Below are 15221 nucleotides of genomic sequence, written 5' to 3'. Positions count from 1 at the left end.
AGAGACGTTCACCGGGCATCCGCCACACACACACACACACACACACACCCGTCCATCTGCTCAGTAGAAACTGCAGAGTGATTTGTCGCCGCATACCAAAGCTTTCCAAGCTTTTGCTCACTGTACACGCTTTTTATACAACTAATAAGTACGCTTATTGGTAATTAATCATATGGGCCATTACCCTTATTGGTAATGGCCCATATGGGTGTCCGTTGACCTCTGCAAGCGGTATATATATATATATATATATATATATATATATATATATATATATATATATATATATATATATATATATATATATATATATATATATATATATATAATAAACACAATACAGAGATACTCTTATAACATTCTGTGTTTAGATAAAAGCGACACGAAATTATTTTGGAAGAAATATCTTGTTTATTATTCGCGCAACTCTGTCTGTTATTTGTTGCTGTGGTAGAGAAAGCATCTTTATTATTATGCATAACAAACACTCAACAAAAAAAAAGTAATGTAGACGAAAAAACAAACAAAAGGACACGTATTAAGCTAACATTCTATTAATAAAATATGAAAACAAAACCATTCTCCCGAATCCGATGAAAGGAAGGCGGATAGCAATACCTACATGAACTTGTGAGTAGCGAGAACACCACAATGAATTGTATGAAGTAGGTGGGGGAAGGCTGTAAACATGTGAATTAAGGAAATTGCAGTTGTGTGGAACGTTGTCAAATATTAACCGAACGCATCATCATTTCGTAATAAAAAGAAAGAATGACGCACGAAAAGTAAGTTGAAGAGATCGATGCTGTTGTTGTTGTCTTGAAGTGATTATTTGCCAGCTAATGGGAAAGAAAGAACAATAAAGGATGCGTACAAAAGATAGAATAAAAAACAGACGTTCTTTTTCAATTACGATTAAGCTACAGACTTTATATTTCGATAATCCATTAAAAATGCAAATTATTATGAATTATTAAACTCCATCTACAAAACGACATCTCGCAAAAATTCCTGTGAAAAAAAGTTGTTTTCAAATCCTTAGGAATAAAAAATATTTAAATGAAGTAGCCAGAAGAAAAGTTGTGAGGTGTCTGTGTATGTACGTTTTCCATGGTTAGGTAAAGGGAAGTATACTGGAGAAAAACCTATACGTTTTCGTCCTGTAGCTTGTCTCTGTCAACTGCTAATTATATCTAGTACGTATTGCTGTAATAGTAACCTCGGAATTTAAAGAACAAAATGTTACATTTGGAAATACTGTACTATGTTGCAGCAGAATACCCCAGGGAATTCCTGTATGTAATAGTTCTGATAACTGTACCTGCGAGGGTATTTAAACATGCAGTTAATAGATAAATACTTCAATCAATCATTCAGTCGGTATAGACGAAGTCCTTTAGTCGAAAAGACCTGGGTTCGATGCCCTTTCCTGACGTGAGGAACCTTTATCTGGTCTCTTTCGACTAAAGGTGAGTTAGCCAGTTTCATACGAAAGCAATTTTTTTTTTGCACCCGGAAATTCGTTTTTTCGTCCCCAAAAACAGACAAACCGTCCTCGTGAACACACACGGATCTACACACATAAATACTTAACCCCCCCATGAGAGAGGCTCCACTCGTCCCAATAGGGACAGGTGAGAAAAGAGAGGAAACTCCATACGAATAAATAAATAAAAATACTGACTTCAAAACTTAAGTTGCTTCCTCGGCTGTAAATAAAATAAACATTTTAGTCTTAACATTTTGGAAATTGGTAGGTAATTGGTATCCTCCTTTAGACATCAAAGATAACTATATCAGGGCTGTCGATGAGTTCCGAGGCATTAGGGGGTAAAAAGAGTACAGCAGACAACGGTTACCATCTCGTGGTCCAAATCCTTAAAAGGAATATATCATTGTCTGAAATAGTGTGTGTTTGACATTTTTACTGAATTTCAGGATGGAAACACGAATCTCTGGAGAAGAAATCTTAGTTGCTTGTGCCAGAAATCGACTATCTCGAAGATTGGCTAAAAATATGCCCAAAAGGTGTTCTTCCAGTTCAGGACTAAAATCGAACTTATAACGTCTTTCTTCTGGTAGTTTAGCGCCATGGAAGTAAACATAATTTTCTCAGGATTACACAGATCCTTGAAAAAAAAATTATATTTTATTACATTAACCCTACAACTTCCATCCATTCTCATTTTAGTCCGCCAGAAAATTCACCAATGTTTCTTCCACTCGCATTCTAGAATATTGTCATCAATTCACATCTTCATACATCCCATCATTTAATCTAGATTGCAGCGCGCGCACAATTTTCATAAAATTCACCTGAAATCATGTTAATATCCATCTATATTTCATAACTTTGTAAAATTTCAAGACATTTGTTATACCAAAAGTTCTTACCTGGAGGGGTACATTCTTCAAAAGGTTCAAAGGTGTTGGTGCCAGGCACATGAGTCAAATTTTCTGTAGTCGTCGTTTCCCTAACGGTTGTCGAAATCAGATGGTTCCTTTCCACAGGTTGATGTGCACTGTGGTGATGTGTAATCGTTGATGTTGTTGTGAAATGGTTTTCATGGGGTGGGGACTCTTCTTGTTCGGGACGGTTGTGATTATGTGTTGTCGTTGAACGTATGCCATGTAAACGACGGGACAAGTGGTGACCTCTTGAATTTTCGAGATGAGTCGATTCTTGTGAGCGCCATCTGTTGCCTGAAATGTACAATAAATTAGATCAATGTAAATTATATTTCAAGAAAACATGTATACAATAGAACAATATTTAATAGTAAAGTGTAAATATGACTCATTTATTCAGTCATAAATAATAAAATCTCTTTGATTGTACATCACCTTGGTCTGGGGTAATATCAATCAACGAATGTTCACAACAAAACAGTGTTTAATTTTTTTTAACCAGCGTGCCATCTGCAGGAAGTCGTGGTTTATATTTTTCGTAAACAAAGATTTGATTTTTTTTTATTTATTTATACAAGTTTTCTTAAAATTGTTTGATGTTATATTCCTTTGAATAATCGACGCTAAAGAAATGCGATCGAGTATTATGACGGATACCAGATTTCATGTTTGTTATCAGATGCTCGGTTGCTATGGAAACAAATCTCGCTTCAGGGCAGGTTTAACTAACTGGTGGTATACCAGATGCAATACATAAAACAAGAATGGGCTTTTAGGATTAAACTGAAGGATTGGTTTATTTTTCATCTCTCTCTCTCTCTCTCTCTCTCACCCACCCACCCACCCACCCACCCACCCACCCACCCACACACACACACACACACGTACTGATAAATTTTATTTTTATAGAGCGGCCTGCTAAATAATGACCTACAAGTAAAAAAGTAGCCGAAGATTCTAATGGAATGTGATTGTTTGGTTGTCATAGTAACCGGACTAGATTATACTCAAGCTGGTTAGCATACGTAATATATATATTGCATTGCTAAATAATAGTTCGCCACAACAAAATGATATTAAGAAACCATTCGTGCTGTGTGAAGAAAAAAAATATCCAGTACAGAAAATAAAATATTTCATAATCTAATTATAAAATGTCCATTTGTGTCTATTTTAATTATATATAAATTAATTTACTGCACAGAATAACAATTAGATACTCATTATACCGCTCAGTAATTAGGACACGATCTATCGTACAGCTGAGCTTGGATTTCTCATAATAGTTGACTACAAATTCAGTTATGTATAAGCTGCAGCCAAACTTGAACACCAGAGGTCAGCTCATGTTAGTTTTCGCCTCCTATTATACTAATTCATCGATCAAGAAACCTGAAACGAATATGGTGATAACTATTTATGTCATGATTTGGCCAATTTGAATTGTCCAGTCTGTGAAAACGAATATTGGTCATGTTCCTTTCAATTATAAAAATACTAATGACCATGGGCCAAGTGACCTTGTAAGATCCGCATCGCTAATCTAACCTATCCTTATCAAACCAATGACATTGCTAAGCTTCGTCGTTGGCTAACCTTCCTAGATGTATAAGGTTTATTCTATTTCATCATACTTGTGCATCTGTTTTATGATTGTCCCCGAAAATAGGAGGACCTTTGTGGTCAATCCTTATAATGAAGAGATTTAATAACTTAAAATCATTGAAAATGTCCAAGTAAAAATTAGTTTTTGTTAAACACTATTAGATTATGAATCAATCGACCGTGAGATGCGGTGATTGATTCCCTTGGAGGGTGATGGATGGCAATGCTGGAGCCTGTGTAGCTCAGTGGATGTGGCGTTTGCACACCATCGCGCTTGGCCGCACGAAGGAAGTCTTGGTTTCGAGTCTAGTCGGCGACTAGAGGAAATTTTTCTAAGCCTTTTTTCGACCGGTTCCCGAGTTAGTCGATCTCTGGCACGGGCAAGCAGGTTTTTCCTCCCGGAAACTCGGGTTTTTCGTCCTGTAAACTCAAGAAAATCGACCGTAGAACCCACATTATTTCAGACATTAAATATATTGTGTTAGGGTTAGGGACCACGAGATGGCGGCACATTTGAGCCGTCTCTCTTCACTGCGTACCTCTTAATTAGTGATAGCCTTGGGCCATCTGTCTCTGATTGGGTACCAGTGGAGATTGAACTGCCCACTCAGTCTCCAAAAGTTAGATAGGGCTAAATGGCCTCACCTACTCCCGTATATACGGGAATAAAAAGGCGTTAGCTGATTTTTTTTTTTTTTTTAAACACTATTAATGCAACATCTGACAATTAAAAGCCTCTTATCCAAGACCTAAAAAAATTCCTATGGGTAGAGTTGATTGTAATCCTCATAGGAGCCTACGTTGTATGACATTATTCCAATAACAAGGCCTGTAAATTTACTAGCAGACTGGATCAAGACCATAATTGCTGTTTACGGATACTATTATACACCCTCTGTCCAAAACGAAACCAAACCTTTCGAAAATAGAAGAAACTAATGGCGCCACCTGTTGTATATTTTTATTGTCGAAAGCGGCAACCTTCCTTAGTGTTGTGTCAAGTGTTTATGACATTTGTTTCATTAGAAGCCGAGTTATAGTGCCAAGAATGACCATGTGTTTTGACGAACGGTCGGTCGTCACGATATTCATGCCGTACGCGACGAATTCTCGCTATCAATCGCTTCAAAACTTCTTGATAAAACTCATCATTGACCGTTTGGGCAGGCGAAACGAATTTTTTGTTGATAATGCCCTTGGAATCGTAGAAACAAATCAGCATTCTCTTTACTTTTGACTTCTCCAAGCGACTTTTTTTCGGATACCTCTCTTCTGGTGGTCTCCACTGAGCACTCTGTTTCAGGCTCATACTCAAAACACCACGTTTCGTCACCAGTAACGATCGTTTCAAGAAGTTTGAGTTCTTACGAGCGGTTTTAATGAGATCCTTGCAGTGTTCAATTCGATACTTTTTTTGGTCGTCGATCAACTTGTGGGGAACAAATCGGAAATTGGCCCAAACTCTCGGTCAAAATGTTGTGCACAGTTGATTTTGGAATCCCCAATTCATCGTCAATCAATCTCACGGACGATTTCGGGTTTTGTTTGATGAAATCACTCACTTTTTGGATGTTAACTTCGCTCAGTCCAGTTTTTGGACGGTTCGGTTTTTCGTCGTCCTCAACCGTCTCACGACCACTTTGAAATCGCTTAAACCACTCGTAAACTTGAGTACGGGATAAGTATTCATCACCGTATGCTTTTTGAAGCATTTGATGCGTTTCGGTAAAACATTTACCAAGTTTAACACAAAAGTCAACGTAGCTCTCTGTTTGAAACTCATTTTCCGACCGTTCGTCAAAACACACTGTCACTCTTGGCACTATAACTCGGCTTCTAATGAAACAAATGCCACAAACAGTTGACACAACACTAATGAAGGTTGCCGCTTTCGACAACAAAAAGATACAACAAGTGGCACCACTAGTTTCATCTATTTTCGAAAAGTTCGGTTTCTTTTTGGACAGAGGATGTATATTAGCATCCATGATAATATTATCAACTAAACCATAAAGATTACTATCGCTTACCTTTAAATGTAAAAATATATTTAGATGCTTCTTACGTTAATAGCAACTAGAACGTGGTCAAAATTACTGTAGCACATAATCATTAAAATCAAATAGTTTTAATTAAACAACCTCCTCGAGTCATAACAACTATCTAATTCTTTCTGAGAACTACACAAGTTCGGAATTTTTATAACCAACTGCTCAAGACAATGCACACATCCTAAGAACAAATCTCATCTATTTAATAAACTTTCGAACTACATTAAATCTCCTCCTACTCAAACTCCTGTTACATAAATTATAATTACTCAACCGATTCCAATAGATACTGTAATGCAGTTCTCTACCACTAAGCTCTAAGCCAGTCTTCTCTGAACAATCTCGATTCTCTTGACAACCATTAAAAACCTCGGAGAGTAAAGTTTAGAGCCGTAATCCAATATTTGCCTGACAAGAGACTTGATAGAACGCTATCATAATTTCCTTTCTCCTAAGAGTGAAACATGCCTTTAATTAAATAATAAAATTTAGAGTCTTTTGCCCTTCCTTAATTGTCTTACAGATAGGGTTCGTCGAACTCTAATTCCGTATCAACTAAAATTCACAAATCCTTTTATAAAGGAGCACTTTTATAATCTCATTATTCAACCTGTATTCATCTAAAACTACCCTGTTAGTAAACTACACTCTTGGTCAATTTTAAGCTTCATTTTGCTGTCTACTTTTTCAGTTTTAAAATCACCCTGTAAAGAACTGAATCAATGAACAATTGAACTTCGTCCAAATTTGTCATTAGTAAGGAAAATTGTATATTAAAATGAATAATGAAATATTAGTTATGTACTGATGTAGCTTAAAAGTTATATTTTTTGTTATAGTACCGAGAATTATCTTTCTTATCAAATAGAGTTGAAAATGAATGGAATAGGTTACGCCAATGGTTGACAATGTACATGATTTTCATATAATGTTCATGTGTTTGCATACAATTTGTAATATATTATTTTTCGCATATTTTAATATATTATTTATCGGATCGAATACATCTGAATTTAGGATATCTGTTAAATTGTATTAGCAAACTTATTAGCAAGTGTAAGTCTTCACTATGTGGCTAGAACAATCAGTTGATGCATTCGGCTTATTGTCTTACTAAATGAAAGATATTATGAAGAGAAATTACGCAGATGGGGCTCCTTATAAACGTAAACGGAACATAATTGCTGAAAGTTAAATAGGATTATCTCACTATAATCGGATTACAACATTTAGTGGTAATTTAGCAATCGATTCAAGAGCCAAAATCAGGACGCGCACACACAAATGAATTACATAATTTAAAATTACGTAACATGTATTTCTTTGTGAACTACTCAGTATAATAATTGGAAGAGGCTTACTGTATCTACCATTGATATCCGTTCATTTTAAATGGTTTTAGTGAATTCTCTCTGGAACTGAAAAATGAAACATATTCGTGGAATGTGTGACGAGATATAAACTTAGTTACCAAAACATAACATAATAATACAGGAGACCATGCATAGCCTATGTCCAATCGACCAACTCAATAATCCGTCTCAAGAATTTGAATGCTAATAATACACAATATGAAAAGTGGTCTACAAGGAGCCTATCAAAATGCACAGAACAGTGCTATGGATGGGGGTATAGCAGAACTACAACTTGAACGAATTCCCTTCTATCAGCAATGCAACAAGTATTTACACAATGTTAAGCAGAAGAACACCGATACGACATACTTAAATAGAAAAATTGCACGATTCGACTTGTATATGAATTATTTTCTGGTTGTTGTTTTTCCAAATCTCTATTCCTGCTTTTAATTCTTTTTCCTTCTTTTGTAGTTGGCACTTCTACTCTCCTTATTTCCATTTCCTTCTATTGTTTCATTTGTATTTTATAACTTTTGTTAGCAATTTCCAATTTATACTTTACTTTACTTCTTGAGCTTCAGTAATTGAGTTGGTTGCGAGAATCCTTTAAAATTGGAAAGATCTGGGTTCAAATCCTCTCTGTTTTTCTATGTTTTATTTCACTTTTTGTCTTCTTTTTTTTAGTAACCCTCCATAGCTCATACGGTATCGAAGTTGACTTTTGATTAGACACACGTGGGTTTGAATTTCGCCCTTCTCGTAGAATGTGAGAACCTTCATAAGGACTTTTCAACTGAAGGCTGAGTTAGCCAGTCTCATACGGAAGATGATTTTTATTTTTTTACCTTTTCTACTTGGTAGTATTTCAAATCTCTACTTTTATATATTCATACTTTTTATTACACTTCGTGTACGCTCTCTCAATGTTTACTTTTCAACTTCCCATCATGTCTATGTTTCGTATTATCAATTTCGAATGACACGTAGAAATGTCTAGCTATTTGTTTTAGCTTTTCTAATTGTAGCATATTCCTTTTATACACTCATGTTTTTCATTCTCTTTATTCATAAAAAGTATATTAAGAACAAAAGGGTAATCTTTTCACAAATAACCAAAACTCATCTTAAGAAAATCATAATTCTATGCTCGCATGTTTCATGGCTATAGTTTAAAAATTCTGATTACTTCAAAGAAAAATCAAAGTTTGCTAACTCTTATATCATGAAATCAACTAAATAGCAGTTTAATATTTCAAATCCAAGATCCAATTCTTTTCCCGAAATAGAATTTCCAACTCGACTCATGCCTTTTGCAACGCTTAAAACACACAATTCACAGCAAATTCTCAAGAGGCAAACAGAAAATGACCTCACACACGTCTGCTCTCCTATAGAGCGGTAAAGGAGCTGTCACTTTGTGAGAAAAGAGAAGAGAATTATTGTCACTACGGGAACTGATGGCTATTTCGTGTTGTGATAAAGAGAGTTCATACCAAGAAACAACGGTTAGTAAGTCAAAGAAATCTCTATTGAATTTCACAGAGTGTGTCAGCGAAGGTATAAAACTAGCCGATGCTTGTATAAAGCTTCTTCATATAAATTAATTTATATAGTTTTTATTTTTCTATTCCTTGCCAAGAACTCAACATTTCAGATGTTGAAATTCTCATTAAATGTGACATCCGCAAACAGCTCGAGAAAGGCTTAACGACAATACAGCCGAGTATGCAGGGGAAGCTACATGTACAGGATACAATCTAGAGTCTTCTTTTGATTTTCTAAATTCCTATGTCCATTTCCGGTAATGATTTTTAAGGTTTTATTATTAAAATAATTACATTTATTTGAAATAATGCATATTTTTCTATTATTGAATAACTTTATTGGATTAATTCTCTAAGCACAATCAGAAGCATAATATTTTTACTATTTCGTTGCAAAAAACTTGGATTGGATTTCCGTCATAAGGATTTTTTTTTTTTTTTTTCAGCTGAAGGTGAATCAGATGATCTCATATAAATGTAACATGATTTCTCTCCTAGAATTCCGGTTTTTTCCACCGCCCACAAAACAGGCAAATCGTCCAGAGAACACACACATAGGATGGAATGTAATTGCATGAATTATGGTGTTGAATGTTACTCCACTTGTCTTGAGAAAGGCTAAGTAATATTTTTTTTTTTTTTTTTACAATAGAATATAATGTATAATGTATTGATTGCTAAAATATTTATGCATACAATAAACATCTTGTGTGATATTGCACCTTATAATTTTACAGAGTTCAGCACGAAGTGTTGCATTTTCTACATTGGATTTCAATTAAAATTTTTAATAATACTTTTTTGCCTTTATATTAAGTATTTACAACACATGTTCTTCTAATATTAACAATGAAGATTATATAGAATTTTTTGAATAATTTTTTTTTTCAAAGTTTGAGAAAGAGTGATCATACAAACAAATTTCTGCATTTCTTTATAAGGATTACTTGTAGATGAGTGAGGCAAGTTAATCCCACCTACTTCGAAGCTTGGGTTAGCTTTTATGAAGAGAGTGGGATTTAGCCTTCACTATTTATGTTGTTGCTACTGTTTATGTATGGGATGTTGGCATTGGATGCTAGTGATTTGTGATGTGTATATTAGTGCTAATGGTATATTAACTTTGTTGGTATATTTTCCAGAGTTTTTTTTAATGTTCTGTAGTTATCTACGTATTTTAACTTTCTTGGTAGGTTGTTGAGTTGCGTGGGTATCTGATGTGATCTCACAAAAGAACCGTATGAGTTGTTGAAGGGTGTGGGGATGTAGAGAGTTGTTGTAGGTCGTGTTATACGATATGTGTCTCTGTTGTTTCGATAGGTGATGTTGAAGTAATTCCTTGTTAATGTCATGTACTGTCAAATAATAATAATAAGGCCTAAATTTGACTCATTTGCTGGTCAAAGATTTAATTATTCTGTTTCATGTTTCTTGTTACTTTATTACTTTGTTAATGAACTTTGTTAATTGAGTATAATAATAATAATAATAATAAGAAGAAGAAGAAGAAGAAGAAGAAGAAGAAGAAGAAGAATTATTGTTTTTAACTGTTTAATTGGTAGATGATTCTCACGCCCGGTGTGATTACCACCACTTTGCTTATTGGAGTCTTGAAGTGGCCAAAACCTCCATATTTGATCTCAAAGGCAGAATTGCCCACTAACATTCATAAATTCCTATATACAGTAAATTATATTTGTCTTGATTAATCAATACAAATCTTATATCCGACCCGATTAAATTTATCATTACAAATCATGATCTGTTTCGACTGTACATTTTTCAAAATAACTTCATGATTAAGAAAGAAATCCTAAATTCATTTAGATCAGTTTCCCTAATAATATCACAATATTTTCTGCACCAGTTAAGATAATTACAGTGTTTAATGGCATTCATTATGTTTATAAATACGATTAGGGTAATAAGAAATATCGATCAATAATATTTTCCCCACTACATAATTTGGCTTTATTGAGAAGGCTTCAGCAAATTCTTTTAAGAGGCCATGATGGATGCGGTAATCAGAGTAATCAAAAACAAATTAACAAGTGCAGTAGAGGGTGACTCGTATCGATCTATGGTGTTAATCAGACTAGTGCAGAATGCATTGGGAAGGATAGGGCATGGGTATATCCGAGTGGAAGTGTTAAATCAGTTACTTTGTGTCTCACAAAATGCATCGTGAGATCGAGGAAGAAAAACTAGTGGAAGTAATGGGTGAGTGAATAATAATAATAATGTGCATGCTGGGTTTTCAGAAACCAAACTGCAGTGCTTCAATGATAAATAGGAATTTAATTCTCTTCATGAAAGAGAATTGGGATGGTGATATCCAATATTAAATATTTCTACGTTTGCATTGTTTCATTTATAAATAACTATTTAAAGAAGACTTTTACCTAATGATAAAGCAAATGAATAGTTTTTTATTTACGAAGGAAATACGAGAAATACAAAATGATGTGGATGCAAGGGATAAGAGAGAGAGAGAGAGAGAGAGAGAGAGAGAGAGAGAGAGAGAGAGAGAGAGAGAGAGAGTGAGAGAGAAAGTTGGAGTTAGTTGAAGCCAACATTCATGTATTTACTAATTCTTAATGTTTTCATCTAATGTTTGTCTGTTTTACAGAAGAAAGAATAGTGTCACTCCGCCTGAGACTGACTAACTCAGCTAAAAGACTCAGAAATGTTTTCTTGCTTTTGTAATGGAAAGATTAAAGGGTTAGCACCATGGGAAAGAAAAAAGGCATCACAAAGAGTAACATAAAAAAAGGTGTGACAGAGAAAGACAGAATAGCTGTTCATTGATAGAAAGAAAGAGAACTACAAATCCATACAACAAATAAGACACGAAAAGAAAAAGATATCAATACACAGATGAATGAATGCAATTGTTTATTTATTATTTATGTACGGATAGTGTAATTCTGCAAGTTTTCATAGATCAAGACCTATTCGTGATTTTACGCGAATATTCGATACAAAATTGGCCTAACCCAATGCATCTTTGCTAACACATACACTCTACTTTTTAAATCTATTTTCTGAATTAAAAACGTTTTCACTTGAAGTTTATATAAAAGCAATCATACTTAATCGCTTACGAAAACTGTTGAATGTGTCTGTCAAACCAACCATATTTCGTGCAATCAAAACTCTTTCTAATAATTGAACCTTGGTTTGGAAAATATTTGCATTACTTGTAATTAATCTACGAGCTGTTGGTAACGGAAAGCTTAGGTTTTGATCTGCTTAGATTTTTAACAGTTTGCCGTGGAAGATACGGGGAAGGGGGGGTAGTGGGTGGGTGGGACGAAATAAGTGAACAAGTTCTGCAAGCAAAGAATGAAGAGAAGGAAATTAAAATATTCTTACATGGCTTAAGGCACTTATAACGGTGACTCTTTCAATCTGAAAAGGCTGGAAGCAAAGAAGCCAAATAAAAATAAGAATACTAGCGTAGAGAGAAAGATAGATAGAGAGAGAGAGAGAGAGAGAGAGAGAGAGAGAGAGAGAGAGAGAGAGAGAGAGAGTGTTCATTAGAATTTTTTTAAAAATATAACACATTAATAAACAATCGAGAGAAGCAACAACGATGGCCTCGCTGACTTCGTATTTTTACAAATTATATCGCCTAACTCTTCAAGATTGTAACGTCCACTGTCATGCCCAATCTACAAAAATAAATACATAATTATTCACGTCGCCTTCTTTTAATTCCATGTAACAACAACTGTAGAGCCATTACCAAACTCCTGGGCAAACAAATCCTACTCTACGCTTATGAGGTCATTAGTATGAGCCCAACAGACGGTGTCTTGCGAGAGTAAATCAGTTGTTATGGTAACCATATCTTTAACTGCCGTCTCCAATGCAGGTTTTACCCTTCCGACAATCTATCAATGTCCTCTTATCTCGCTGTCATGGCCAAGAAAGGGTACACACACGCACACAATAAACTGTAAAGTTATCGGTAGAATTGGGGAGGAAAAAAAAAAACGTTCTCGTGTGTGCCGATTTGGGGGGGGGGGCTCTATTTATGACTGTGTTGCGATTTAGTCGCTTACCTACCGGAGTAAGATAGGGAAGGAAGTCTTCTAGCATGTTTACAATAAATAAAGTAAGAAAACTAATGAAAGTGAACGTGTCTGATGTTCTTTTGTGTGTTAGCCAAAAGGAAGAGGTGTGGAAACAGATAGTGATCACCCCTTAGCTATTATTAAAGGAAGTGGGTCGCCACCAGAAATCTATCAGACGTACAGATATTTGCAACGACCATTCCTTTATTGATTAGGAAATGGAAAGAGAAATTATATTTAGTGATGTTCCTTTTTTTTCTATTGGTCGGTATGTATTTGAACCAATTTAGTTTTTTCACAGCGAAAAGTCTGTTTTAGATAGTTTGTCTGGCGATAGAATCCTCTTTCCTTAAACTACGATTGGCGATGGTAGCGTCCAACTCGATTTGTGTCATCCAAATTCCACTCTGTCATCTATCTCTGTTTTTAAAAGCTGTTGGTGATCTCCTGAGTACTTAGATACAGATGATCCTGATGGTGTCAGCGAGTAGTTTTGGCTTACCGAACTTCTTCGATGAACATGAAAGAAAGCTGACAGCATGGCTTCTAATCACGTGGCTAAGAAATCACTTTCCACACGTTTTTTTTATTTCTTTTTTTATTCTGGTAGTTTAAGTTTTTTTTTTCTTCCAGGAAATTCTATTTCTTTTTTATCATAAATAGACGAAACCTGATGAATCTATAAACCTAATCAAGTCAGCTACACTTCTAAGAACAAGACTTCCAGTATTTATGAGATCTCGCAATTTTTCTTCATAAGTTTATCCATGTATTTGAGCAGATTACATGGTTTACTAGTAAATAAATATATTGACGAGTTCTACATTACATTTTTTGTGTTCATAACTAATGCTTTGCACTAGTGGGATACAGTTGGAAAGACTCGTGTTGAATCTCGTCTAGGTTTGGGGTGTGAAGATGAATTAGCAGGTTTCATATGGATGGGGAAGGATTTTTATCCCCAACACTTGATGGTTTTTCATCGCACAAAAAAAAAACAAATACACAGAGAATTAACAGTTATATTTACGATATTTATAACTAACTTCTAAACTAAAATGGCACGTATTGTTTTTTTTTATTAATTAATCATTTGTCTGATGTTTTGTTTTTCGATGAGCTCTGGAGACTCATCAGAAGGGTTTGTTTTCTTTCTTCGTTATTCTCCCTCAAAATATAAAATCCAGACAGAGGAATATTTTTGCTCTTTCTCTCTTTATTCTTTCCTTATTATTTATCTTTTTCTCTCTCTTCTGCAATCTCTCCTATTTCGTTGATCTTCTACTGCACATTTATTCCCTCCATTTATTTTATTTTCTTTACCTCATTTTGGTGTTTACTGCTTAGTCTACCTCGATGTTTATTTTCGACCGCCTTCATTATCTTTTTTCATCCCGCATTGGCTTCGCTAGTTAACGAAATTAGTTCCCACATCTCTCTTAGTTCCACAATTAGTGTTTTTTATGTGAAACTCTTTTACGACTCTCGTTCTTTCTATTTATCTTCTTCTGAGATTATTTCTATTTTTATCAATATTTATTCTTATTCACTGCAGTTAATATAGCTCTTTTTTTTAAATTTAATACAGACTAAAATACTGGAAAACGAAGCCAGAAACTCTCAAAATATGTCATCGAATATTTCTGCCTGTTACCATATCACGCTTGCTACTTTATACATAATGAGAACCATCTACAGCAACTACAATTCGGTACACCCCTCCAGTTTAATGGATTTGTCTCTCGGAAGACTTCGCTTACGTAATATGTGTACACGGGTATTGTTAGTTATTCAGCTTCATTCACGTGTTAATATACTAAAAAAATAACAATACCTTAAACAGTGGTGGTCACGAGTTAAAGGTAGCAGCACTATAGATACAGTTGTGTATGTCTGACAACTATAACAACTATCGCAAATCAATCTTGCCTAACTTACCCGTATTCACTGACTGTCTCAGTGAAAGGTTGCACTAGCATTATTTAGTTATGGTGATTATTTTAAGCATCATTGACATCGGAGGGTGTAGTATATATAGTGATAATATATATGGAGATTATTACAATAATCTGCTTCCGTTAATAAGAATACAAAACAGAATAATCAGAGCCATAACCACTACTGACTTCGCACATTCAACCAACGATCTGTTTGTCATGCATAATATTCTACCAC

The 15221-nt window shown here is 34.8% G+C and overlaps 1 protein-coding gene across 1 annotated transcript in view; it reads right to left on the bottom strand.

The window, feature by feature from the left end:
* Positions 1–15221, bottom strand: part of LOC150102230 (sodium/potassium/calcium exchanger 3-like) — a 119301-nt gene that overhangs the window by 77179 nt on the left and 26901 nt on the right. Inside the window, exon 2 of the mRNA XM_090398687.1 lies at positions 2395–2703. Coding sequence (XP_090254813.1) covers positions 2395–2703 — 309 coding nt within the window. The remainder of the gene's footprint in view (positions 1–2394; positions 2704–15221) is intronic.

Source organism: Typopeltis vanoorti, chromosome 10, assembly GCF_054136105.1.
Source record: "Typopeltis vanoorti isolate ZY-2024b chromosome 10, IOZ_Tvanoo_1.0, whole genome shotgun sequence".
Classification (NCBI taxonomy): Eukaryota; Metazoa; Arthropoda; class Arachnida; order Uropygi; family Thelyphonidae; genus Typopeltis; species Typopeltis vanoorti.
The sequence above is the reverse complement of the archived record's forward strand: the minus strand, read 5'-3'. Positions and strand labels throughout refer to the sequence as shown.